Source organism: Dermacentor variabilis, chromosome 4 (genome assembly GCF_050947875.1).
Source record: "Dermacentor variabilis isolate Ectoservices chromosome 4, ASM5094787v1, whole genome shotgun sequence".
Lineage (NCBI taxonomy): Eukaryota > Metazoa > Arthropoda > Arachnida > Ixodida > Ixodidae > Dermacentor > Dermacentor variabilis.
Window position 1 is genome coordinate 170,632,426 of NC_134571.1, and position 24,673 is coordinate 170,657,098.

Sequence of the window (24,673 nt, forward strand, 5' to 3'; positions counted from 1 at the left end):
TTTCACAGTTTTAGTTGGCTTGCGAGAACTTCGGATCTCAGAGGCCACATGTCGTCACTGCGGCTATCTCCTGACTGTAGCGATAGGTGGCGCTGACATCTCGAATGTTTCTGTTGTTAGGCTTTGACTCGTTTGAAACGAGAAGCTATCTTGAAAACACCACAAGGATATCCATAATACTCTGTCGTCGAAGCGGCCTGAGGCTAAGCGAAAGCCATTTACACAGTCATTTGCTACAAACGAAGTGCATTTTACAAAAGCAACGCAAAATTCAATTCGAAGCGGGTAGCCAAGACCGCTGCGATGTTTCACACAAACTCCGCAAACCACGCAAGGACGCTAACGCTAAATCTGAGAAATAGCGTGCGTACACTATACGCTATGGGTCGTTTAGCGTTCTGCACATTCGCAGTGACGACCCACTATTTTGTAGCGTGCGCAATGGTATAGCGCATGCTAAACTAAAACTGTTTTCTGCTTGTCGTTCCCAAGCTATGGCTAGCGAACGCTAAAAGGGTGTCCGGCCGTTGCCTCCTCCACATGCAAGCCTGTCGCGCTACAGTGCCGTTGACTGCCACTGCTTCATCAGGTCTGCACCAGTGCCGAACCTAAATGCCAGCATCTCTGCAAGTCCCATAATGTGTCTACAATTCTGTACTATGACTCAGTGACATTTTCTCATTACCCTTTATAGTGATCTTTGAACCTTGCTGTTAATGCCTAGTTTGTTTCTTAAACCTTACATCAGCTGTCCTGTAAATATAACTTTTGCGTTTGTTGTGCATCTGTAAGAACAGCCTCATTATTAATACTTGTTTTCAAGTGCGCTGTTTTAAAAAAGTCGCAGTTTCGCCTGAAAAGCGAAGCATCGATTGCCATAGCAAATTAGTGGACAGCTATACAAAATAAGGATAGTAGTTTTATCGGCCATATAAACTTGTAAACATAGGCATGCCAACTTAACAAGCATGGCGTCACGCAAGCACCAACAAACATGAACACATCTAACTCGATGACTGCAGAAACTTGCTGTCGGCACACTGGACTGAGCAAGTGCAGCAGCACCAGCGAACGAATTGACCTTCATGCTGTCTCTCCCATCAACGCGAACTAAGCTGTGAAAACACCGTGACCAGCGGACTCTGTCCTCATCCCAGATGGCTTTCAAGACACAGCAGCCCGGGTCGCCCGGAATAGAATGTGCCTCTCCTTTCTACGCTCGGAGCCATATGCGCGACGGAAGACTGCATGCTTCCTCCCCGGTTTTCTCCAGTGCATGCGCGAGATTGAGCTGCAATTGCTGGCTCACCCTTGCACGCTTTCAGTACAGCGTACAGCGTACGCTGTACGCAGCATACGGCGTGCAGTGATGCTTTTATCACCCTGCTTTGCATGGAACCTCACGGCGACGGCAGAAATGCGGCTAGAGTGTCCATATAAGTGCTATCCCACTAAAAGCAACCTAAACAGGAATCACTTCGCCACTTCGCTTCATGACACCCATGCACCCAAGGCATGCAGTGTGCAGGGTGCAAAAGGATCTTATCGCACTTGGACTTTATGTGGAACGTGACACTGCTCTGCTTCAGTGGTGGTGTGCAATTTGAGAGGTGCGTTCGCAAGCAGCTGCTGGTTTTGAGCCATTTAACCATCTGCATCCGCAGAAATTTCCATTTATATTAAACCTCTGTTGTAACATAATGAGCAGGATGGCGAAAAAATTTGATGCAAGCGGCAATACGAGAAAAGCAACCATTTCATAAAAGCTAAAGAAAAAGTAGAGGTAAAATAGCACAACTCACGAAAGTCTAATATGGGAGCCACATGGCACATTTTCAATTGCGATGAAGTAAGATATGGGCCCAATTTCTGGGTAGCAATTGTCTCTTTTGCCCAACCTCAGAAAGGGAGCCAATGGGGCCTAGGTTCAGGTAACTCTGGGCACGCCGGGCGTGCGGAAGGCGGTGTGGAATATTATTTGTCTGTGCTGTTGCGCACTACTTCCACAGCACTGTTGCCACCACGGCCGCGACACTGTCACCACGCATTGCCGATAGTGCACGGGTGCAGCATGCTAGGAAAAGGGCGCACCAATGGAGAGGATCATTGGCTTGCTCAGCGCGAATAAGCCCCCTGAATAAAACTAAAGGTAGTGACGTTCTTTCATCTTGCTGCCCGAGCCAGCAAGCGAGGGCAGGTGAGGAGGTCCAGGGTTTATCCGCATTTTCCTGTTGGTGGAGCAGGGTCACATGGCTGTGCTCATGCAGTTTCCGTGGAAGCAAGCGCACGGCTGTCCGCGCACTGCTGGCTGCGCCTTTTGTTTTCTAGGTTTTTTTGTCTGGACTTGCTGGAGCCATGACAGTTGTCATTGAATGTGAGGTCGAACACCGCAATCGTGGTGGTTGTGGATCTGGTGGTCGCGATGATCAGTGTGCTGTAGAGAGTGGTCGCCACAATCAAAAAGAACGAACTGAGAGGGTGAGCGGTGAGGGAAGGCAAGTGCGACAAGAAGGAGACGCCGTGAGTGCCACCGTGAGCGATGTTACTAGACTAGATTCAGTTTTCAAACTCCTGTGACTGCGTGGACCCACCAACGATCCTTGCATCTCGTGGCGCTGCTGCCGCACTTTGCTCAGTCAGCACCGCGCACACAAGGCGGCAAAGCACTGTCCACGGCTGTTCACGTGTTCTGGCTGTTTGTATACATGCGTGCTTCGCTGCAGTCTCGGTGCTTTTCGTGACCCTCTGGTGCGTTCTCAATGCAGTGTGCACTTTTGACGAGTTTACGGCCCGTATCATCCAATTTTATTTGGTGATGCAAATGCATATTTATGCTCAGTTCCTGCAGCGAGAACCTGCCTTGAATGTGCAAGTCTGCTCGCAAACGAGCAAAGCTCCTGCAGTTTTAACATTGCACTTGTGTATGTGGTGCTCTGGTGAAAGAAAGAGTTCTAGATTCAATTTTTTTAATCCCGAAATGAAGTGCTGAGAGTGTGTATATACAGGGTGTCCCAGCTAACTTTAGCCAAAGTTTATAAATATGCGAATGCCATGTAGCTGGGCAGAACCAAGGTAATGTTGTTTGCCGTCGCTTGGAGACACTCAAATTATTTTTTTCATTTTGCCTAGTTAGATAATTAGTCTTAATTAATTAATCAACTTCTCAAACATTATAGATCGATGAAAGGTGTCAATGAGAAAATTGTAGAGAGACATGAAAAACTCCCGACACAGCTTTCTGTTTCTCAATATGTGCTACATAAAAGTATGTTTCTGAGTGTGAAAGGAGCCCGCAAATGCAAGCAAAATTGCTGTGCGCTTGGCAAGCCGTGTGTTGAGGCTGTGCGTTTTTTTTTACGTGCCAGAACCACTTTCTGATTATGAGGCACACTGTAGTGGAGGACTCCAGAAATTTCGACCACCTGGGGTTCTTTAACGTGCACCTAAATCTATGTACACGGGTGTTTTCGCATTTCGCCCCCATCGAAATGCGGCCGCCGTGGCCAGGATTCGATCCCACGGGCAGTGCGTTGAGGCCGTGTGTTGGACTCCCACTAAAAGTCGTGGGTTCAAGTGCTTTAACTATATCTTAGAAACTAGGCCTTAATTAACTTCACCCTAATTAATACTCATGATCGGGGCTCGACTTCCACCAATGGTCATGGGTTCGAGTGTCTTAACTCTATTTTAATTAACTGTGCCTTAATTAACTTCACCTAATTCACTCTGCCTTAACCTTGCCTTAACTGCAATGTCAACTGCTTCAATTGGCTAACTTGGGCTTCCTTGACTTTTTGGACCATTGTGTGGTTGCGCTAACGCCGCCTCATGAGCCACACAATGTGTTTGCATTAATAATTAATTAGTACTAATCATCAACAGCTGATTACAGCTACTAATATGCTACTTACAACTACTCATCAGGAACAGCTGATTAATAGAGCGCAGTGGACGGTCGAGGCTGCTGTGGCCCTGGACTAAGGACTCCACAGCACACTCCAGGGGAACGCAGCAGCATTTTGACAGCTACGTAAAGTTTTTTAATCAATCTGCTAAACGCAAGAATATAAAAACATTTTAAAAACGCATCGGTGAAAACACTTGCTGTGTTCGTAAGTTGCGAAGTCGGAGGTCCCGAGCCCCTTTGCCAACGCAGAGCTGCACCCGAGTAGAGCTACCTGCGGCACTCCTGCACTCTGGTGGCAAACCAAGGCACGGGGGCGCCCGCAATATACTGTGCCTAAGGAGAGTCGAACAACTGAACCTAGTCCAGTAACATTGGCTGTGAGTGCGCAGCCGCTCACCGCTGATAACATGCGGTCGTAGCATGGAGGGAAAAGGTGCACAGGCGGCACAATGGCATAGCTAGTGATGGAGAAGGTTGCTTGCTCGTCCGGCATGGAATGCTTTGCTCGGTGCGAAAGGTGCTGAGCACTGCCGTCAATGTATCCACACTGCTCGACAGTTCGCTTTAAGGGGGGCAGCTTCTCGGTATGCTTCAAGCAATCTAGCTTAAAATGCACGTTTTTGTTGGGAGTGAGAGAAATATTGAATAAAGCAATAATTTGACTAGAGCGACTTAGTTATAACAAGGGTTTACCGTATTATAAGGGCATTCCTCTGTGGTGGTGGCAGTGAAATTTAATTATACTGAAATCACTTATAAATACACTTATTTAAATTGAGGTTTTCAACACATGGTGTTCTATGGACAAGAAGTTCTGAAAAGTTAAGTACCTTGTTATGTTGAGAATTTTCCCACATTAAAGTTCGTTGTATTGAGGTTTATCTGCATTTGAAAACACAAGCCCATGTAAACGACGCTGTCCGGAAATGGCAAGCCATGATGCATCCCCGTGAGCATGGAGGTTACATTTTTCTGTGTATGCAAAGGCCATGGAAAGAACTGCAATACAGTCGACTCCCGTTAATACGAAGTTCACGGGGACCGCAAAAAACTTCGAATTAAACGAACTTCCAATTAAGCACAAAACACAAAAAACAGCACTTTATTTGTGGTGAAATCGAGTATTTTCTCTAAGAAAAATAGTCGGTCATCTTGCTTTGCTTCTTCTTGCCGAATCGCGCTGCTGAAAGCAAGTTCTGCAGGCTGTAGACGTGGCGGAACACTTCTTCCGCGTTACCTTCAGCGGCAAAGAAGCGCTCCGCAAGAGCAAGGCCCGCAGCTACATCGGCAGCCTTAGGTTGCGGCTCGCCTTCAACGTCATCGCCCCTTTCCTGGGTCGCTTCCTGGGGCCGAATAATCTCTACAATTTCGCTATCCGTCAGCGCACCGCACGTTTCGACCGCCTTGTCTACAGCGACGTAATCTTCAAAATTGACGTCCCCGAGAGCATCACCAAAATCAGTGCCGTCAAGCTCGCTTGTTGACGCTTCCTCCGCTGAAATTTCAGAGGCATCCTCCGAAGAAGCTGCCACAAAACCGCAAGCCCTGAAGCAGTTTGCGATTGTTTCTTGCTTCACACGATCCCATGCTCGCGCCAACATGTGGATGGCACTAAGCAGGCTCACCTCGTACTTTGTGGAGCTATCCATACACAAAATCATGCGCTCGAGGAGGTGCCGCCTGTACAGGACTTTAACATTCTTGATGATGCCTTGGTCCATTGGCTGCAAAACAGCCGTTGTGTTTGCAGGCGAAAATGCGAGGCGTGTTGCACTCAAGGCTGGCACATTCACATGAGCACTGCAGTGATCGACAAGGAACAACACTTTGCGGTTCGAAGCAGCAAACTTGCGGTCCAATTTGCTTATCCAGCTCTTGAAGATTTCGGCCATCATCCACGCTTTTTTGTTCGCCTCATAGTCCACAGGCAGCGTCTTCACGCCTTTAAAACATCTCGGCTTCGCGGCTTTCCCGATCACAAGTAACCGACATCGTTCCGTGCCAGTCATGTTTGCCGCGATCAGCACCGACACTCTCTCCTTGCTGCGTTTGCCCCCAGCACAGTAGTCGTCCTTGAATGTCAGGGTCTTCTCTGGTAGATGCCGATAGAAGAGTGCAGTCTCATCTGCATTGAAGATGTCTTCCGGTCTGTATTCACCGAGATATTCACGCAGCTTTCCATCCTTCAACGTGGTGCATGTTTCCTGGTTAACGGACGCCTTTTCACCACACACGCTCTTGAAAACCAGGTCATGGCGATCTTTAAAGCGCGTCACCCATCCATCTGACGAAACGAAGTCATCGATCCCCAACATTGCTCCAAGCGTTCGGGCTTTCATTGCGACGATGTCTCCGCTGAGAGGAAGCTTGTTGCTCCTGGCCTCCCTAATCCAAACCAGCAGAGCCTTCTCCAACTCTGGGTAAGCGCCGGTGCGCATTCGCTTCCGAGAAGTCTTGAACTTGTCGTTCTCAAATGCATCCATTATTGAGCGCTTGTTCTTGATGTAGTTAGAGAGTGTTCGGCTTGATGTCGTACTTCCGCGCTATGTCTTGTTTGGCGGCACCTCCCTTCTCAACTTCCTTCAAAACCTCGACTTTTGTTGCCAGGTCGAGCATGCGATAAGAGCCACGGTTTGCCATGGCTATAAACTGCGCGACTAGGTACAATCAATTCCGAATCACTCGTGGAACAACCTAGCCTACAAACTTCCCGCACAAAGGCGCTCGACCAACACACGCCTCGACATATGCTGCGCAGGCTGCAACACTAATCTCGCACAATCTCGCCACTGCCAGTATGCAGCACTGCGTGCACCTATGGCACCCGCGTGGCCTCCGCGATCAGCTCCGGCCACGCGCGGCAGCCGCACGTGGCCTCCGGCGGGAGCTGCTTCGCCATCGCGCCGCTCCAAGAAGGATGGTGTTGCGGGCGGCTGCGGTGGCGATGACACCAACGCGGAGCACGGAACTGTTGCAACACTTGAAAAATTGCACATTCTACCAAAGAATGACGGTCACCTCGAGGATCCCGGCTGAAAATTAACTTCCAATTAAACAATATTACTGGATGAGGACTTCGAATTATCGAGCGATTTCTTCTATAGGATTACATGCAAAACTGACGGAACCAGCACTTCACTTCTAATTAACCGAAAATTCCAATTAAGCGGCTTCGAATTATCAGGAGTCGACTGTAGAAAAAAGAGGCAGACGCCGAAAGAGGGATGGAATAAGGAAGAGAGTTGCCTCTGTTGTGAGGCAACACTTGTCTTGGAAGCGCATTAGCTAGGAAACCTGATGTGTCGTCGCTGGCTTCTGCATTTTTCTTCTCCTGCGCCATATCTCGGGTTCTCCGATGCCAGCGCCGCAGCGTGTGTGTTTTACACCATGTCATCTTCTAGCCCACAGCTCCGGAAATATGAATTCGTATTACCGAGGTGTTGATAATATGATGCGGAAACTGAACAACGATCATTATGTTGAAAAGTTCGGCATTCTGAAGTCCATAGTACTGAAATACTTTTACATTGAAGCTATAAGAAGTCAGAAGGGTATTTCTGAATGTTGATTAATCTGAAAAGTTTGTTAAGGAGGCCCTCAAACACTTTTCGACCACTGTTTTCCGGTCTCTGGTTGCTTAGGTTGATAGTTGGAGAAGTAAATGCAACACAAGTGGAAGCGACACGGGTAAGCAGTCCAAAGTTATCTAGCCAAGAAATTTCAAAATACAAGAAAAGGAAATGCATACCCGCAACTTAAACTTCACGCGGTCTTCTTTCCCCATTTTCTCACCCGTTGATCTAACACCTCGCTGTCAATGGTAAGAGCCCAAAGCGCCTACGTAGCTGAAGTTCGCACTCCATGATAAGAGCCCAAAGCGCATACGTAGCTGAAGTTCGTACTCCCTGGTTACCTACATGTTTTATGTTCACGAGTTCCGGCTCCTTCGGTGTGCTGACGAGGCTGGTCGAGCAACCTGAGACTGCGCAAACTCTCTTTTCTTCAGTGTAGCTTTATTTTAGTGCAGCACCACGAACAACCAAAACGGTGCGGCAACAATGATGCACCGAGGTGAGGAACCTGCACCACGAGAGCAACATGCAAAACGAGGCAACAAGGCTGATCATGAGTGGACAAAAGTGAGGAGAGAAGCTTTTGTGCTCAGGTGCCATGGGTATGCCACCATGCCTGAGGCTAAAGAACAGCCAGTGCGGCTGTCTAGTTTTGTGGTTGTAGTGATTTCTTTACAGAAGCATCCGTTTGCATCAATATAAAGATTACGGCAAACAACATGAAATCAATTTTAATCGTGTTTTTGCTGCAACGCAGTGGTTATCCGAAACTTCAGTTTTTAACCAATCATGGAGTAGCGAGTTTATGTCAGTGATGGTTTTGGCGAGCGCCAGTGAACAATGATGCGGTCGACAGCGGTGTAGTGATTTGCTTGCATGACTAAAATATTAAACACTGCAATACTGCTGCTTTGACCTACGTTAGAAAGATTCCCAACTGCCAATCTACGCAACGTGCAGCAGAATAATGGTGGCTTGAGAAGTGTTGAAAGGCCCCTTCAGTATGATGTTCGTATTAACGAGGTTTCATTGTAGACTACCTGGGCCACTAGGTTTGTGAAAGAGCTTGGACACACACTGCAAATTGGGTGAAGTTCCCAAAGAATCCTAATTGCATTAATAATATTCATTAACAGGGTTTTAAATGTTGCAACACATGAAAGAAACCACGCACACAACCCAAAAAGCTTATGCTGACTGGATTTTTTTCTCTGGGTACTGTAGCTCCTATAACTATATATAATGTCCAGTAAGTAAGGCGCTGATACCCATCACGGTCATCTGATCCGATGACTGTAGACCTTGCTGTGAACATTGCCACTATTACTTTCTATCAGAGCCACAAGTACATCCAATAAACACTTTTAATGTCTGAAGTTCATTGGCACCTTCCTGTCTGCTTGTACTCGTCACTTTTACATGAGTGCGTGTTTCTCCAACCGTACACCCATTTAGCTGCAAATGCGTCTTGCTGAAATGAGACGAAGAGGTGAAAGAAATGAATACATTGTTTCTCACCGCTGTGCTAGCCCTGAGTGGTCCACCTCCATTCGCTCCCTGTATATTGTGAAGCTCAGCAGCAGACACCTTTGGGTCACAAGCAGGATCGTCAAAGGCCAGGAAGTACCACAGGGCTAGCCACAGGAACCCCAGTAGCCCTGCAATGAAATTAGCATGCCATCCAGAATGAATTATAGGAGAACATTTTAATGCACCACATTTACTTGCGTAAGACCCAGCTTTTTTTTTCCAGGAAATTTGGCAAGGTGTGACCCTTACATGAGTGAAAAACATGACTGAAGAACCGTGAACGACGCGACAAATGATATGCAGAACAATGCTAACAGCGGTTACACACTAAACATGCATTTATTCACTATTCAGCACTGCTGATCAAGTTCTGCTTCATTCTTAAGCCCTCACACTCAAAATCACTCAAGGTGAAACAAGGCACCAGCCATCTCAGCCCACCCTTTGCACACTTTGAATCTGCCTAAGATTACTTCCAAAATGCGGCACATGGCCCACCCTGTGTGCTCAGTCGTGGCCAGAGTAAAGACGAAGATGCATGCACTAGGTGGAGAGGGCAGGTCGGCAAACACCACCTGTCGCGTGTCTCCCTAGCGTGCACTTGGTAACATTACCCTGCTGTTCCCCTTCTTGCACTGATGAAACCGTTGCTGGGGTGAAATATGGCTGACAATAAACGTTTCCAGCTCTAAAGATTGCATCCGGCATCTTATACGTGCATTACAATATAAGGACCCTAGTTGTGCCAAACTTATATAGAGGATAAAGATAGGTTGTGTGAATTTTATTACATTTGTAAAAAATCTATGCTAGTTAATTATCTACTGAACAACAGTACGATACACAATGCATAATACAGCACACACATAAAAAAATGTTTGTCGCTTTATACCACATAAAAAATAATTTGTTTTTCTTGACACAAGCCCCTCTGAAGAACTTCACTATGCAATAAAAAAATTGTGACCCTCAAAGGGTTCAAATGAGAGACAGCTATTATGAAATGCCTGGTACACCGCATTAATCGGTGCTCTTACAAACGGGTCTGACCGTATCTGTAAAACTGCAGGCCAATGTTTTTATGACGATGCAGTCTTTGAGTGAACATGGCTCACCAGACATGTAGAAGGCAAAGGGCCACCCTCCAGCCACTGACATGGAGGAGAGGTGACCGAAGAGCAGGGTGGCCACCACGATGCCCATGTACCGGCCACAGAACACCACGGCTACAAAGGTTGACCGCTCCCGTCGGGGTGCCCACCGGGCCACCAGAGCAACTGATGATGGCATACTCAGACCCTGAATAAAGGTGCAGCAGTGAAAGCAAGTAAAGACTAAGACATTTTTGTCACACCAGGGGACACCGGGAAAGAAAGTGGGTATCAAGGCCAACTGGAAGGATGGGGCATGGCTGCATTGGAGAGGAAGGCGCATTTTACCCAATCAGCATCCTCCTAACGACCTGTCAAAAGAGCCAACTGCCCTGCCTCTGGGAGGCATACATTGCTTTAAGGTAGCCCAAATTCAAACGCTGAAAAGCAGCTTTGCAACAAGACCAAGATGACGCTGATCGGTCCTTGTCGAGCGGAGATAATGCAACTCGAAGTTGGGTCAAACTTCAGAGTTTCAGCATGGAGTAGGGTCAGTCAACGCTTATAAAGTATTGTTTTTTAAGCACTTGTTGATGGAATTGAGCCATAATATTCTGCCAGAGCATACTTTGCAATATAATGACTTTAAAATCATGACTTCCAAAAGACTGAGCATTTTTCTTTTTGAAATTTTTCGTTACTTTAAGTACCGCATAACTCCTTCAGAAAGCATACATCATTTCTATCATACCTACTTCAGATTACATACCAGCATGATAAAAAGTGACCACCTAGCTGGGAAACGCTTCTTCCTTCTGACGCATGCGCAAAAGTGATCTCCAGTATTACCAAATACATTTTCTGCCAACAGAACTATTTAATGGGGACCAATTCCAAACGCTCACTAGCGTATTACTAACATGACTACCTCTCAAAGTGCAATGCTGAAAACTGAAATAAAGGTGCTGCCACTTATAAAATCATGACACACTCTTGCACATATACAAATGAGATAGCATGGTAGAGCCACATGTGCAGAGGCCCCTATACTTCTCTTCACGAGTTTATAGAGCATGCTAACACAAATGGGAGTAGTGGATTGTTTGCCCTTGTTTCAAACATCGAGCACATGTGATGTCTGAAAAATTAAGACACAAATATAAACTTCGAATGTTATCATTTTCTGAAAGTTCACACATCAGGGTTCACACATTGGCTGTCAAATACTGCTACGTGCTACTCAAAGATGCTGACTCCTGGTTTATTGGTACGTACGTATAGGCGACTAATGGCTGATTTGAAAAGGACGACGTAACTTGCTTGGTGTTGGTTGGCTTCCATGCTGGCCAGTAACACATTTTGTAAATGGTTCCCCTACTGTGCTCCCACGTCACATTTATTTGGTGGAGGTGCAGAGTACCTCTTCTAACGACGGAGCTTTGCAGAGAATGTCATCTCGAGTCTACCGCCATGCCACCTGGTGATGACACATCACTCTCAGCTACACCTGTAACCTCTACCAAGTTTATTGCCCTCTCACAGCCCTGCAATCCTGGGATCTTTTCTGGGGCAAACAGTGTTGTCGTCGATGAGTGGCTAAGCATGTACGAGCGTGTCGGCAAAATGGCCGAGATCCAACTATAATGCTGGTCAATGTCATATTTTACCTTGGTGAACCCCTTGAGTCTGGTTTCGGACCCATGAGGACGACCTCACCAGTCGGCACACATTCAAGCAGCAGCTCTGCAACCTTTTCGGCAAGCTGTTTGGTCAACAGCAACTGCCAAGAATCAACTTGCAGTATGTACCCAGATGTTAAGTGAGCCTTACTCATTGTACACACAGGTCATGCTGGCCTTGTGTCTATAAGCTGACAAGAAGATTTCTAAGGCTGACAAGATTGCCCACATTTTGAAGGGTGTCACATACGATGCATTCAATCTGCTCGTCTTCACCAACGTGAACACCGTTGAAAGGGTGACCAAAGAGTGCTGTCATCTGGGCAAGTGAAATGCAGGCCCATCTCGCCTCAGTTCGAGTGTCTACCGAGCGGCTGCAATGTCATCCTGTGAGGCAACTCCTTGTCAACTACGCACATCAGGCGATGTGACGTACATTGTGCGCCAAGAACTTGAGGCCGCATATGCGGCTTTTTATGAACCCATGGTACCCGAGACCTTGACACCGGCTATTTCATTGATCCAGGCCACTGTTTGGCAGGAATTTGTGAACTTAGGCCTCTTCTTTACTGTCTGCGCCATGAAAACTCCTGACGCTGCCCTAGTCTCCATGGGCAGGCTTCGTCGCAGACCCTACGCCCTTCATCGTTCCAGAAACCCGCTGAAATGGAGAACGGCAGATGATAAGTCTATCTGTTTCCGCTGCAGCCGAGCTGGACACATTGCTTGCTATTGCCGAAGCCAGCAGCCCTCTCAGTCCCATAGCCCATTTTCCACTTGCTTTGGTCTATTCCGTACTGCAAGTCACTCTCTGTCCCACACCGAATTCCCTGCACCCAATGTCCCTGAGTAAGGCACCTGCTGCGCCCAATCGCCTCCGCCACATTGCCATTCATCTCGTTCACCAATGTACCGACGCTCTCCTTCGCCATCCTTTGGCCGTCGCTTTTCGCCAAAAAACTAGCCTGCGCAGCTTCTGGAGGTGAAGCTGCACTGTCAACACTGACCCAAAATTCTCTATTGCCCTTACGTGCCCACCGGAACGTTCTTGAAGTCCACATCAACAGGGTCCCCGTCAGAGCTTTGATTGACATTGGGGGGTACGTCTCTGTCATGAGTGCCAGTCTTCGTCGTCGCATGAAGAAGAACCATACACCTCCCACGACCCAAGTCGTACGTGTTGCTGGCGGTGCGACGGCCACTGCCGTTAGGATGTGCACAGCTGGATGTGCGCTGCTGGTCACCAGGTGGTCACTTTTATGGTCCTTGCGCAGTGCCCTCACGACCTCATATTTGGACTGGATTTTCTTTCTGCCGATTCCGCTCTGATCAATAGTTCTGCCGGTGTCCTCTGCCTTGAGCTGCCTAACCTCTGCAAACCCAGTGACCAACTTCCTTCGTCTCGCTGACACTGCAGCGACTTTGTTCGCCTGCCATCTAAAGCCATGACATATGTCGAAGCGTCATGTTCGCCAGGTGTTCCAGATGGCAACTACTATGTGTTGCCTCTTACTGATGTCCTGCTTACTCACGGTATCACTGCAACCTACACAGTCCAGAGAATTAGGGCTGACAGAACCTGCCTTCTACTTGCGAATTTTAGCTTCATCAAACAATGCTTCTTCTATAGGTGCTTTCCGTAGCCCACCTTTGCTCCCTGCAAGATTTTCACCTAGAAGCTCTTGCACTGGATGCTACACGTCTTCTGAAGGGCACTCTGACTGCAACAACTTGTGGCAGCCGTGAAATTCGCAGCATGATTGCCAATGACCTGCCTAAGCGCACTGAAGCCCTTGGATGTATTGTTGAGTTGTATTGAGACATTTTTGGCTTCCAGAATCGGCCTTTGGGTCAGACGTACGTTGTTGTGCATCGCATACACACAGGCGATGCCGGCCCTGCTCACCAACACTCCTATTGAGTGTATGCGTCTAAGTGAAGTGCCATCAGGCAGGAAGTCAACAAGGTGCTTGCAAAGAACATTATGGAGCCGTCTTCCAGTTCCAGCGCTTCCCCTGCTGTTTTAGTTGAAAGTAAGGATGGATTGTGGCACTTTTGTGTGGACTATCGGCATCTCAACAATATTACGAAAAAAGACGCTTACTCATTACCCCAAATTGACAATGCCCTCGATTGTCTGTATGGTGCCTCCTACTTCTCCTCTATCGACCTTCGATCTGGATGTTAGCAGATAGCTATGGCCCCAATGGACCGAAACAAAACGTTTTATGCATGCAACTCCTGATGCACTTCATCTGCACAAGTTCATGCTTTTCGTTTTGTGTAATGCCCCAGCCACATTTGAGCAAATTGTGCACTCTCTGCTTCATGTGTTCAAGTGGTATACATGCTTGTGTTACTTACGACGTACATAATTGTGTTTTCGCCTACGTTTGATACACACCTCAAATGCCTCTCAGTGACTCTTTACGTGTTCCGCTGTGCTGGACTTCCTGAATTCATCAAAGTGGCCGTCGCTCCATTATGATCCTTGGCCATATTGTGGATGCTGGCTGCCGGTGTACAACCTGACCCGGAGGAAATTCGAGCTGTGAAAGACTTCCCTGTGGCCAAGTCTGCCACAGATGTTCGCAGCTTTGTGGGGCTCTGCTTTCTTTTTTCACCAGTTTGCGAAGAATTTTGCAGTGATTGCAAAACTACTCACAGATCTTAAACAAGACACCCCTTTTACCTGGGGTCCTGCACAAGCCGTGGCTTCCTCCGAGTTAGCCATACTCCTCACAACACCTCGTATTTTGGTACATTTCGACCTATCAGCCCAAAGAGAAGTTCGCACTGACACAAGTGGTTACGGGACAAACGCTGTCTTGGCCCAACATCAACGTGGAGTGAACTACATCCTTACTTATGCCAGCAGGATGCTGTTCACATCTGAGCAAAATTACTCAATTACAGAATGCGAGTGCCTCGCTCATGTTTGGGTAGCTGCAAAATTTCACTCTTATCTATTCGGCCAACCATTCACATTAGTTTCTGACCACCATGCCCTCTGTTAGGCTCACCTTTTTGAAAGATTGTACAGGCAGACTCGCACGATGGGCACTGCGCCTGCAAGAGCACACCTACACGGTCATATCCACACAAAGATGCGGTTTGTCCATCCCTTTACCCTGTGGCTAACTGTGACTCCTTGTGTACTGAATCCCTCAATTGCGTCTTTTCCGTGAGTCAGCTGCATAACAGTGCCAATGAACAGCGTCAGGATGCCTAATAAAGAAAAATAATTGAGGGCCTGATATCCTCTCATCTGCTTTGTCAACACCGAAACTGCCTGTGCTTCCTGCTGTGTATTTTCAGCCCATCGACATCCCACCTCAGCCCTTCTTCCGTGTCTGTTTGGACCTTCTCGAACCTTTTCCTACATCTGCTTCAGGAAAGAAATGGGTTGCCGTCACTACTGATTACGCGACACGCTACACATTGACACAAGCTACCTTGACAGAAGACCAGATGTGCTACAGACGTGCCACTTTCTTCTGCGTGACTTAGTTTTAGTGCACGGTGCCCCATGTCAATTGCCGACTGACCAAGGCCGTACCTTTCTGTCTAAAGTCATCGATGATATATTGCACTGCTGATCCATGCAACACAAGATCTCCACGTCATACCATCCTCAGATGAACGGGCTCCCTGAGCACTTCAAGCAAACCCTGACAGACGTACTTTGAAAGTATGTGTCGGCTGACCACCACGATTGGGACCTTGCACTGCCATACGTGATGTTCGCATAAAATTCCTCCCACCATGACCCTGCTGGATACTCTCCCTTTTACATTTTGCTTGGACGTGAACCAACTTTACCAATCAACACATTTCTTATTTCCCCTGCAACTTCCACTAGTGAATATGCATGCGGTGCCATTGCCCAGGCTGATTACATGCGGCACGTAGCCCGTGGTAGTCTCACTGCTTTCCAAGACAATCGGAAGCAGCTTTATGACTAGTGACACCACGACAAACGTTTTGCTCCGGGTGCCCTCGTGCTACTTTGCAACCCTCCCGATGTGTTGGCCTTTCTGAAAAGCTTTGTCCTAGCTGCATGGGCCCATACCACGTCCTTCGACAAGTGACTGATGTCACGTACGAGATTTTGTTCGCCAGTCCCACTTCATCTTCTGTTCCATTGCCCAGCGATTTCGAGACTCAAGCATAAACACCCTTTGTCTGCTGTGGGTCCTTAGTGGCACCGGGCTGCCACTTCTGTTTCCGGGTGTCATGCTACGTGCTGCTTGAAGAAGAAAATGTTGACCCTTAGAGTTAGTGGTATGTACCTATAAGCGACTACTGGCTGATCTGAGGATGACATGTGCCTTGCTTGATGTTGCTTGGCTTCCATGTTGGCTCGTGCTTGCTGCCCCTTGTAAATACAGTAGTTCATCTATTGAGCTTCCACATAACAATATCCTAGAAAACTCAGTAAAAACTGGTGCAGAACTGCGGTGTAAAACTGTGTAAAAGCTGGTCTAAATATATTTGAAGATATTGTTGCTATACAATAGACACTCAAGAGACATGGCGCAAACAAAGACGAGCATCTGGGCTTGGCACGATCTGGTTTCCATCTTGGTCTCTGGTTGTGCTGCTCTTATAAATACAGTGTAAGTAGTCGTATTTTGTCTGTGTCTTTCCACACGCAACAATATCTTTTAATCATCAAGAAGAATTAAGATGTCATTTTCAAACATGACTCGAATAACAGCTGTGACCACACTTGCTGTAGTGCAAAGTGTTCTTAGCATTTTCAAATATATTTAAAACCCACTACCCCATACATATGAACTTCCAGAAAACAATAGCATTTGGATTTTTAGGCATCATGCAAGCTGGATGTCTAAAGCAAGGGTGAACAAACCGCATCTCCCACTTGAGTCAGCACACTCTAAACTCGTAAAGAGAAGAATAGGGGCCTCTTACTTCCCCAGTGCCTTGAAAAAATCATGTTCACATCTGATGGAAGAAAGTTTTCACATGCAGGGCCATCGCCTTAGTGCAGATGGTTATGCCTTAGGTTTGCGGGTTGGTCTGGCACAGATTGAAGGAAAAAGTTATTCTTGCAAGCATGAGCAGGGGACGGAAGAAGGAAAATAGATGGGGCGAAAAAGAAAATAGGAAGGCTGTTATTCCCTATTCTCATGGAACCTTGTGCAACCATTGAGACAGTAGGTCAGGGTGCACAAATGCACACTATATTTTTTGTGCACCTGCGAAAGTTGTATCCTTGTGCAGATAAACTTGTGCAGGCTTCCACAAGAGGGCTGAATGCAAAACTAAGCACAGGCAATGCTTACCAGGGAAATTATCGAGGCTGCCGAAATACATAGCTTGTGTGGATAGAAATGGTATAAGTTGCGCTTCTGTAGCCTTGTCCAAAAAAGAGGTCATGTTTAGCAATCACCACCAATGCGAGATCGTGATACGACAGGCAGTATCAATGCAGCATTTTCTTGTTTTGTTACGGTGTTCAGTACACAATCTGTCTGCCTGTAAAATAAATGTTTTGTTGAAAGTACAGTGCCATGCATGTCTTCCTTGTGTTTCTCTTACACAATGCTGCACCTTCTACATTAATTTCTGCATAAACACAGTTAGGACCGTAAGCCACCTGCATTTAAACAAACAAAAAAGAGATCCCTTCAAGAGTGTGCACCGAGCATGTGCAGTGGTGCAGCGAGAACACTCACGTGCACAAATCCCAGGAGTATCCTATGTGCAACCAGAGGTGCGACACCTAATGTGGCTATCCATGGTGTTGCCGATGTCAGCGCTGAGGAAGCAAGCAGCCCTGCCAGCAGGGTCCACTTGGCACTGAAGCGCTCTGCCAGACGACCACCCAGAACCTGATGGCCAACAAGCAAGATCACATGCACAGATTGCAGAACATAAAACGCTAACCTTTTTGCATCACAAATGAGTCTTAGTCACAAAAATGATTTGCAGTGCTGGTGCAAAGGTGTTAAACATATGTCAAAATATTGAATCTGTCTAAAAAAAAAAAAGGCTTTGCAGGTGTATGCTGATCTGAGTAACAGTGGCATATCAAACGGAGCAACAGAAGAACGCAAGAAAGAAGTCATACAAGAACATTGTCCGGGCGCCCTACGCTGCTAGACATTTTGACACAACAAGCAGCTTGAGTGCCGGCGAGGAGGACAAAGCCCAAAGAAGCAACTTGAATGGAAAATCCCCAGCAATAGTTCTCATACGACAGTACAACCAAGAAGATCGGCAATTCGAGTGGCTGTGTATCTTAGACCAGAAATAAACCCTGTTATCGATTCAGACAAGTCTCCTACAGTTCATTCAGTATGTCTCAGCGACTAATACCAAAAAAAAATTCAGAGGATTTACGTGCTGAAACTATGATCCGATTAAGAGGAATGCCATAGTGGGAGATTCCAAACTAATTTTGACCTGTGGTTCTTACAAGTCTCCCTAGATCCAAGTACTGAAGTGCTTTTACATTTTGCACCCATCAAATGCGGCCACTACAGCCGGGATTGAACCTAGGACCTTAAGCTCGGCGACGCAATGCCATAAGTAGTTGTGCAACGTGTGACTACCACGAGAAGTACAACTTGCACGTCAAAGACAGCGAAACTTTACAAGGTACTTCTCATACTTTTGGGAAACCCTGTGTAGAGGTCCGTTTTGCTTCTGCCAAAATTTATCCAAGACTTAAGTAGTTTGCTACATATGTTGCAATGCCTTCATTATATACGAGCCTTTTCAAATGCTTTACTACATCCAAGCTTACTACTTGTATACTGTCTGTTATATTGAACACATGTTCCTGTACACTGTGCCAGTTTTGCCGACAACGGAGTTGAGCTGTGCATTCTCACTGACACCCTGGTAGTAAGGTTGCTTTGGGACTCCAGCACAGGCTGTATTGCTGGCTGTTCTTTGACTGGCATTTGATGTTAACCCCACTGCTGCAGTTGCCGGCCTTTGACACTGCCACATGAGAACTGTTGCTGAACTCTCCTTAACAGCATCGCTGTAAAAACTTCGATTTCTAAGTGTAGAAATCTCACCAATATTACATAAACCTTACCAAACGAATCTCACTTAAATGTTATCTAGCTTTGTAGGGCTATGCTGCAATGAACTATCACAGGTTGCTCTCCAATGTCGCATGAACTCGAGATGTAGCGGGGGCATCTTGTGAATGACAGTAGCATTTTTTTTGTACTCACAGACGAACGTCGTTACAGTGAAATTGCACCCGACATCAAATTCCTTTATTATATCTTATACTTGTTATAAGCCTATATTTGTTATATGCAGATATTGACGAGAAACATTTTTCGCCATATTCATGCTCATTATACAGTAAACTTATGTTAATTTGACTCTGGTTAATTTAATCCCGGTCGAAGGTCCTGGCAGGCACCCATGCATTTCTACAGGCCCAAACTTATTCTTGCATTCATAAAATCGGCCTTTACCAGATAATTTGAACTTGACAGTGCGTGTCCATAGTGTCCAACTTCTGTAGTGACCTTAGTAGTGACCCCTTTAGTGGCAGAGTCTGTCTCAGTTGAGCTTAGGGGACAGCGAATGTGCTGAACACACGACATCTCTGGTTGAAAAGGCCCATTTCGGCTTCTCTTGGAAAGATTTTCAAGCAATAACCATAGCTCACAATGTTTAATTACGGTATCTTCCCAGTTCGAACAAGGGCCTTTTTTTTCTTTCGAGAAAATTGGGCCGAAAATTGCCTGCAAGGTGCAATCGGTCAATACCAAAACTGGCTTCACAGAATTCGTAGCAGCAAGTGTCATGTATTCTTGTGTGTCTTCGCCGTGTCCGTGCGCTGTTTCACCAGCAAGGTATGATAAGGAATTCGTACACTTTACCGCAAAGCATAAATGTATTGCAGCGAAGCGTAGCTTAGAAAACTGGCCACTATATATAGGCAATTTTTCTTGCTAAAAAATTGGGCACGTGTTAGATTTCTACTTTGTTTAGGAGCCTTAATTTCTCTGCTAGTTTTCTACTTTGCACATAGAGAAAGTGTGTGCGTGGTTGATTCGGGGGCATATTAAAATAGGGAAAAACACTGCCAAATGAATCAGCGGCTTGTGTGTTTTGGTGTTACTTTCTGCTACTTGTTTGATTCGACCCGCTGGTTAATCCATTCGATTTGGTTGGTCCTGTCAAGGTTAAAAAAATGGGCTTCAACTGTACTGAGGTTTCATGGTAGATGTCTTCAGTGAGGCTTGGCCAGTAGTAACTACAGAACACACCGCACACATTACGTGACCATTGGGGCCAAGTGCCAATGGCCCCAAAACAGTGCGAAGTGCACATTGCGAGCAGCAAATAATCGCTATAATGCAATCCTTGCGTAATTGCACACCGGTGAGTAAAGCACCGCTGCTGCAAATACAGCTGGCGGAGGGTGCGCTATGGGCTGGACCCAATATCACCTCTTCCAACCAAAGGATGGACACTGGCAGCAAACAAATATTCCGTTCGTATATACCAACATTCGAGTAACCGTAGAATAGTTGCTTGGGCTGCATGTTATGCATGTGTACAGTGCATGCTTCAAGACTAACTTTGTTATGGTTATGGTTATGGTTATGGTTATGGTTACAGGAAAAAAGCAGTTCGCTTTTTTCCTGTAAGGTCCCAATTTTTCAACGCAGTCTGAAGTTATGCAACCGTCAAAGTAGAAAGCAAAAATGGCCGCCTCGGGCAGCATAGCGTGCGCTTCGAAAGATCGCAGATCTGGTGATTCTGCTGCGTTTGCAGCTGATTTTATCGGTGGATTGGGCAGCAGCGAGGCTGAGGATGCTGTCTTTTCATTGGACTTTGCATCTGAGAGCGACGACGACAGCCCGGAATATCGGTGGCCGTAGCCTGGGACGCCAAGCTGTACTGCTTGCACTCAAATTTTTCTAGTAGAAGATCTGTTGAATGAAAAATTTTCATTTTTGAGGATACAGTGCTTATTAGATGGCAATACATTTTACATAATTCGCAATCTTTATTACATTTACATTTTTTTCTTAGTGGATACAAGCGTGTCTTCACAAACTCTGTTCAATTTTATCCCACAATATTGATTTTAACAACTTCTATCTTTTATTGCATATATCTCATTAATAAAGCTTTTGTGCGTGAAAAGTGCACTTATTCTGCTTTTTGTTTATGTATTATATAAAATATTTAGTGCAATTGTTCCTTGAAAAAAAAAATATCTGGCGTAACCTGCAAAAAACGCCCATTTTCCCCATGGTACGGAAAGAGTTAATGGTGAAGAAATGACACAGCCGAATTCCACAGCCCGTGAAGTACGTCAAAATACTCGAAGCATCTACGTCACCCTGCTCTCCAACTAACTTAAAGAAACATATTTGGCAGCAATGATTTCTTTTTGTAACCGATGGCAACACGCTTTGTTTAAATAAATTACCAAATGGTGCTTGGCCAGAGGAATTATAAGTGATCCTCAATGCCTTCTTTTGAACATCTTTCAATTCCGTAACATTTGCCCGAGTATATGGATCCCAAATTATAAGTCCACATTCTAGGAGTGGGCAAATGGTATACTTGCGAGGAGACAGAGGACACATGTGTCAAGCTTCAAAGAGCACTTTAAGAAAAAAAAAAAAAAAAAACATTATGAAGGCAGTTAGCTGTCACAGAGTCGATACGCTTTGTCCAAGAATGATTATTAATCCACAAACCGAGATATTTAAAGTTAGTACTTCCGATAAACAAATGTTGCAAACACTATAAATGTAAAGGAGGAGCTATTTTTTAAAGGTTACTTTGATGTACACAGTTTCATAATTAATTTTCATCTGTGATACTTCACACCACTTAGTCACTTTAGCAAGATCATTACAGAACTTAATTTGATCTTCTACACAAGTTATTTTTTCGTACAATACAGAGTTGTCGATATAAAGCCTAATATTAACAAAAATATCATTATTAATATGATTAATAAATATCAAGAACAAAAGCAGACCAAGCACAGATCCTTGAAGCACGCCACAGTCAACACAATCTTTGCTCTCTTTTGAACTCTTTCACAGATAGTTTAAGTTTTGCCGGACATAGAGACAGGTGTGATGCCTCACTGGAGCAATAGTTCTGCCAGCTGGCTTAAGGCTATTCCACATGCAGCAACTTGAGAAAAAAAAAAAAGAAATTAAGAAAGAGAGAGGTGCTGTCGTACGTGTCAAAATGCAATTTTCGTTGACAACTTTCACATATGTTGGCAATAGTGCAATTTCTATCAGAAAGAGACCAAGGCCCTGCTCACAAAGTATGTTCACACTTGTTACAGTAAAAGCAGCTGGGAAACAAGTCGTGTTTACATCTTGTTACCATTATTGGAAAGAAAAAAAAAGAATAAGTGTTGTGCTCTGCAGTACAGTTGCCGACCGATTTTCCGGACTCCAAAAATTCGGACATGCCCGATTATTCGGTCAGCTTCACAGCACCGCCATTCCCCCCATAGACCATAATGTATAACAACTGCCGAAAGTTCGGACACGTTGCAACCTCTCGTCTGATTTTTCGGACACTCCTTGAGCCAACTCGATCGAGAGCATCATGCACCGACTATGACCGGCGCATAGTTCGACTTGCTGAACGCGATTTTTGTTTTGAACAGAGCCGCCTTGCTGCCCCACGAAGTGGCGCTACTGGAAATCCCCGCTCATCATCATCGTTTCTGCCTGGTTCGATAGAGTCGCTCTACAGCAGTTCCAGTTTCAGCTTAGTAAGCCATGTCAAGACAATCCAGCAGCTGATTTGTTTCTTCGCGCACGACCAATGCCTCCTTTACTAGATGCCAGCCGCGTTGCTCGCTTTCCCATTGCGGCGGCGGTTCCCTTAGTTGAAGTTAGTTCAGCATAAATTCCGTGAGGCGGCGCTCGTTGCCTTTTCAACTTCCGGCGGATGTGGCAGCGGCGGCTGAATGCTCCGCCGGCGCTTTATATGCGCGGGCGTCTGTTAGCGAGCGTTATCGCAGGCCTCCGAGATGGCAACAAACGCCATGGTAATCTCAGAGGCCTCAGCACGTGATCTAGGTTGCAGACGTCCGCCACAAGCGGCGCTCGTTGCCTTTTCGCGGAGGAGAGAAAAGGGAGAGGGCCAGGAACCGAGCTTAAGGGACAACGCAGCTGGCATCTAGTAAAGGAGGCATTGGCACGACGCTGCGAGCAGGCTACGTTTTTCGTTTGTGCGACTGGTGTCGGCACGGTGGTGTTTGCTTTGCGTGCTGTGTCGAGGTTTCGGTGATCCAACGCGGTGTACGGAAACATCGCGTCAAGTGTCTAATGGCACCGACAGTGCCCGCGCAGACTTCGCTGGGGAATGCCGGCAAGCGGGTGCCGGGAGGCCTAAGATTTGTTGCCTTCCGATGTGCTCCCTACTGACGCGGAAAATGTTCTGCCGAGACCTGCGCAGTGGTTGCATTGCGATTTCGGACACCGTCTCATTTGACAGTTTCACAGGTGCTGACACTGCAGTACTGACATGCGCAGAACTCAACGACGGCGAGATCATTCGTCAGGTTTCTGCTGCACCGCCGGACGATGACTCCGAGTCGGAAGATGACGCACAACGTGCTACGCTGCCGTTGCATGCGGAGCGTGCACAAACAGTGACCGTACGACCCTCTCCGAGATTCAGGCTTATCTGACTGCGCGTAAACGGAACAGCGTGCAACGGCGCATTCACGATTTCTTCAAGCCTACTGCCGAGCCCGAATAGGCGCGTGGAAATAAAGGATTTCATTTTTTTTTCTTAATCTGCTTTTTTGGACACCTGTTTATTCGGACATTTCCGCAGTCCCCGTGAGGTCCGAATAAACGGTCGGCGACTGTATTTAAAATTGTTGAACATTAACAATTCCTTTGTCTGCAGCTGCGGTATAAAAGAATACCAGTCTGATAAGACAAAACAGGGTAAAATAAACATAGACAGGAAAGCCCCTATTTCGACACCACTTGCTGTTTGCCTGCTGACAATTGTGCAGTCCGCTGCAACACTACGACAGTGCTAACAACTTCGCGGAACCAAGACGTGGGGAGCAGATGACCGTTGCAGAGCAATGCAAATCACTGCGTTGCAAATTGAAGATTGTGCCATGCGAAGATGGCCTCTCAAATAGCGACTAGCAGCTCTGGTTTAAGCCCTATTGTATTTCTTACTCTAAGTCCTTTTTTTTATGCGACTGCCTACACCAACGTGTAATTCACTGGCCCCGATAGTGCCCAAATACCAGTTAAATGAGCTGCATAATCTTACCTGAGGCATAATTACTCCGTAGAAGTATGCACCCAGGATGACACCTTGCACTGAAGGTGACCATGAGAATGCAGGTGCTCCTGTGCTTTTCTCCTCCAGTGAAACTGCAGGTGTGGTGGTGAAGAGGGCATTGTCCTGAGCACAACATTTGAACGGTTAATGCTTCGGCCAATGAAGTACCCGAACTTTCATTACCTACACATTCATCATGCTTTTTTTTCCATTCATTGAAATGCAGCAATATTACGTAAGATATGATCACTAAATGTAGTAACTTAGTCAAACAACAGCACCCGACCTAATCGTACTGCAAACACAGCCCCCACTGTGCTGCAATCTCTCCTTCCTAATTGACTAGACACTTGCTACAAGGACCTCCCTGCTGTTACGACGTGGCAGTCTTTGTGTATTCGTACAGCACAAGAACTTGTACAGCAGAATGCTCATATGCCACACACATATCACACAACAAAGGAAGAGGCACAACAAGCGCAAAAGGATGAAAAGTGGGTACATTACAACAGTTGGCTCTTACTGACAGTTTTACAGTTGTCAGCACAGATATATATATGAAATGAGACAAGGATAGTGCGCAGG

General features: G+C 46.3%; 1 protein-coding gene across 4 annotated transcripts in view; it reads right to left on the reverse strand.

Moving 5' to 3' along the window:
• Positions 1 to 24,673, reverse strand: part of LOC142579942 (sodium-dependent phosphate transport protein 3-like) — an 87,738-nt gene that overhangs the window by 50,842 nt on the left and 12,223 nt on the right. For 3 of the 4 annotated variants that reach the window (XM_075690622.1, XM_075690623.1, XM_075690625.1), the window contains 4 exons: positions 24,077 to 24,211; positions 17,482 to 17,637; positions 10,125 to 10,308; positions 8,998 to 9,137 (listed from right to left, as the gene is read on the reverse strand). In XM_075690622.1, coding sequence (XP_075546737.1) covers positions 8,998 to 9,137; positions 10,125 to 10,308; positions 17,482 to 17,637; positions 24,077 to 24,211 — 615 coding nt within the window. The remainder of the gene's footprint in view (positions 1 to 8,997; positions 9,138 to 10,124; positions 10,309 to 17,481; positions 17,638 to 24,076; positions 24,212 to 24,673) is intronic. The other variant, XM_075690624.1, reaches the window with a different exon arrangement.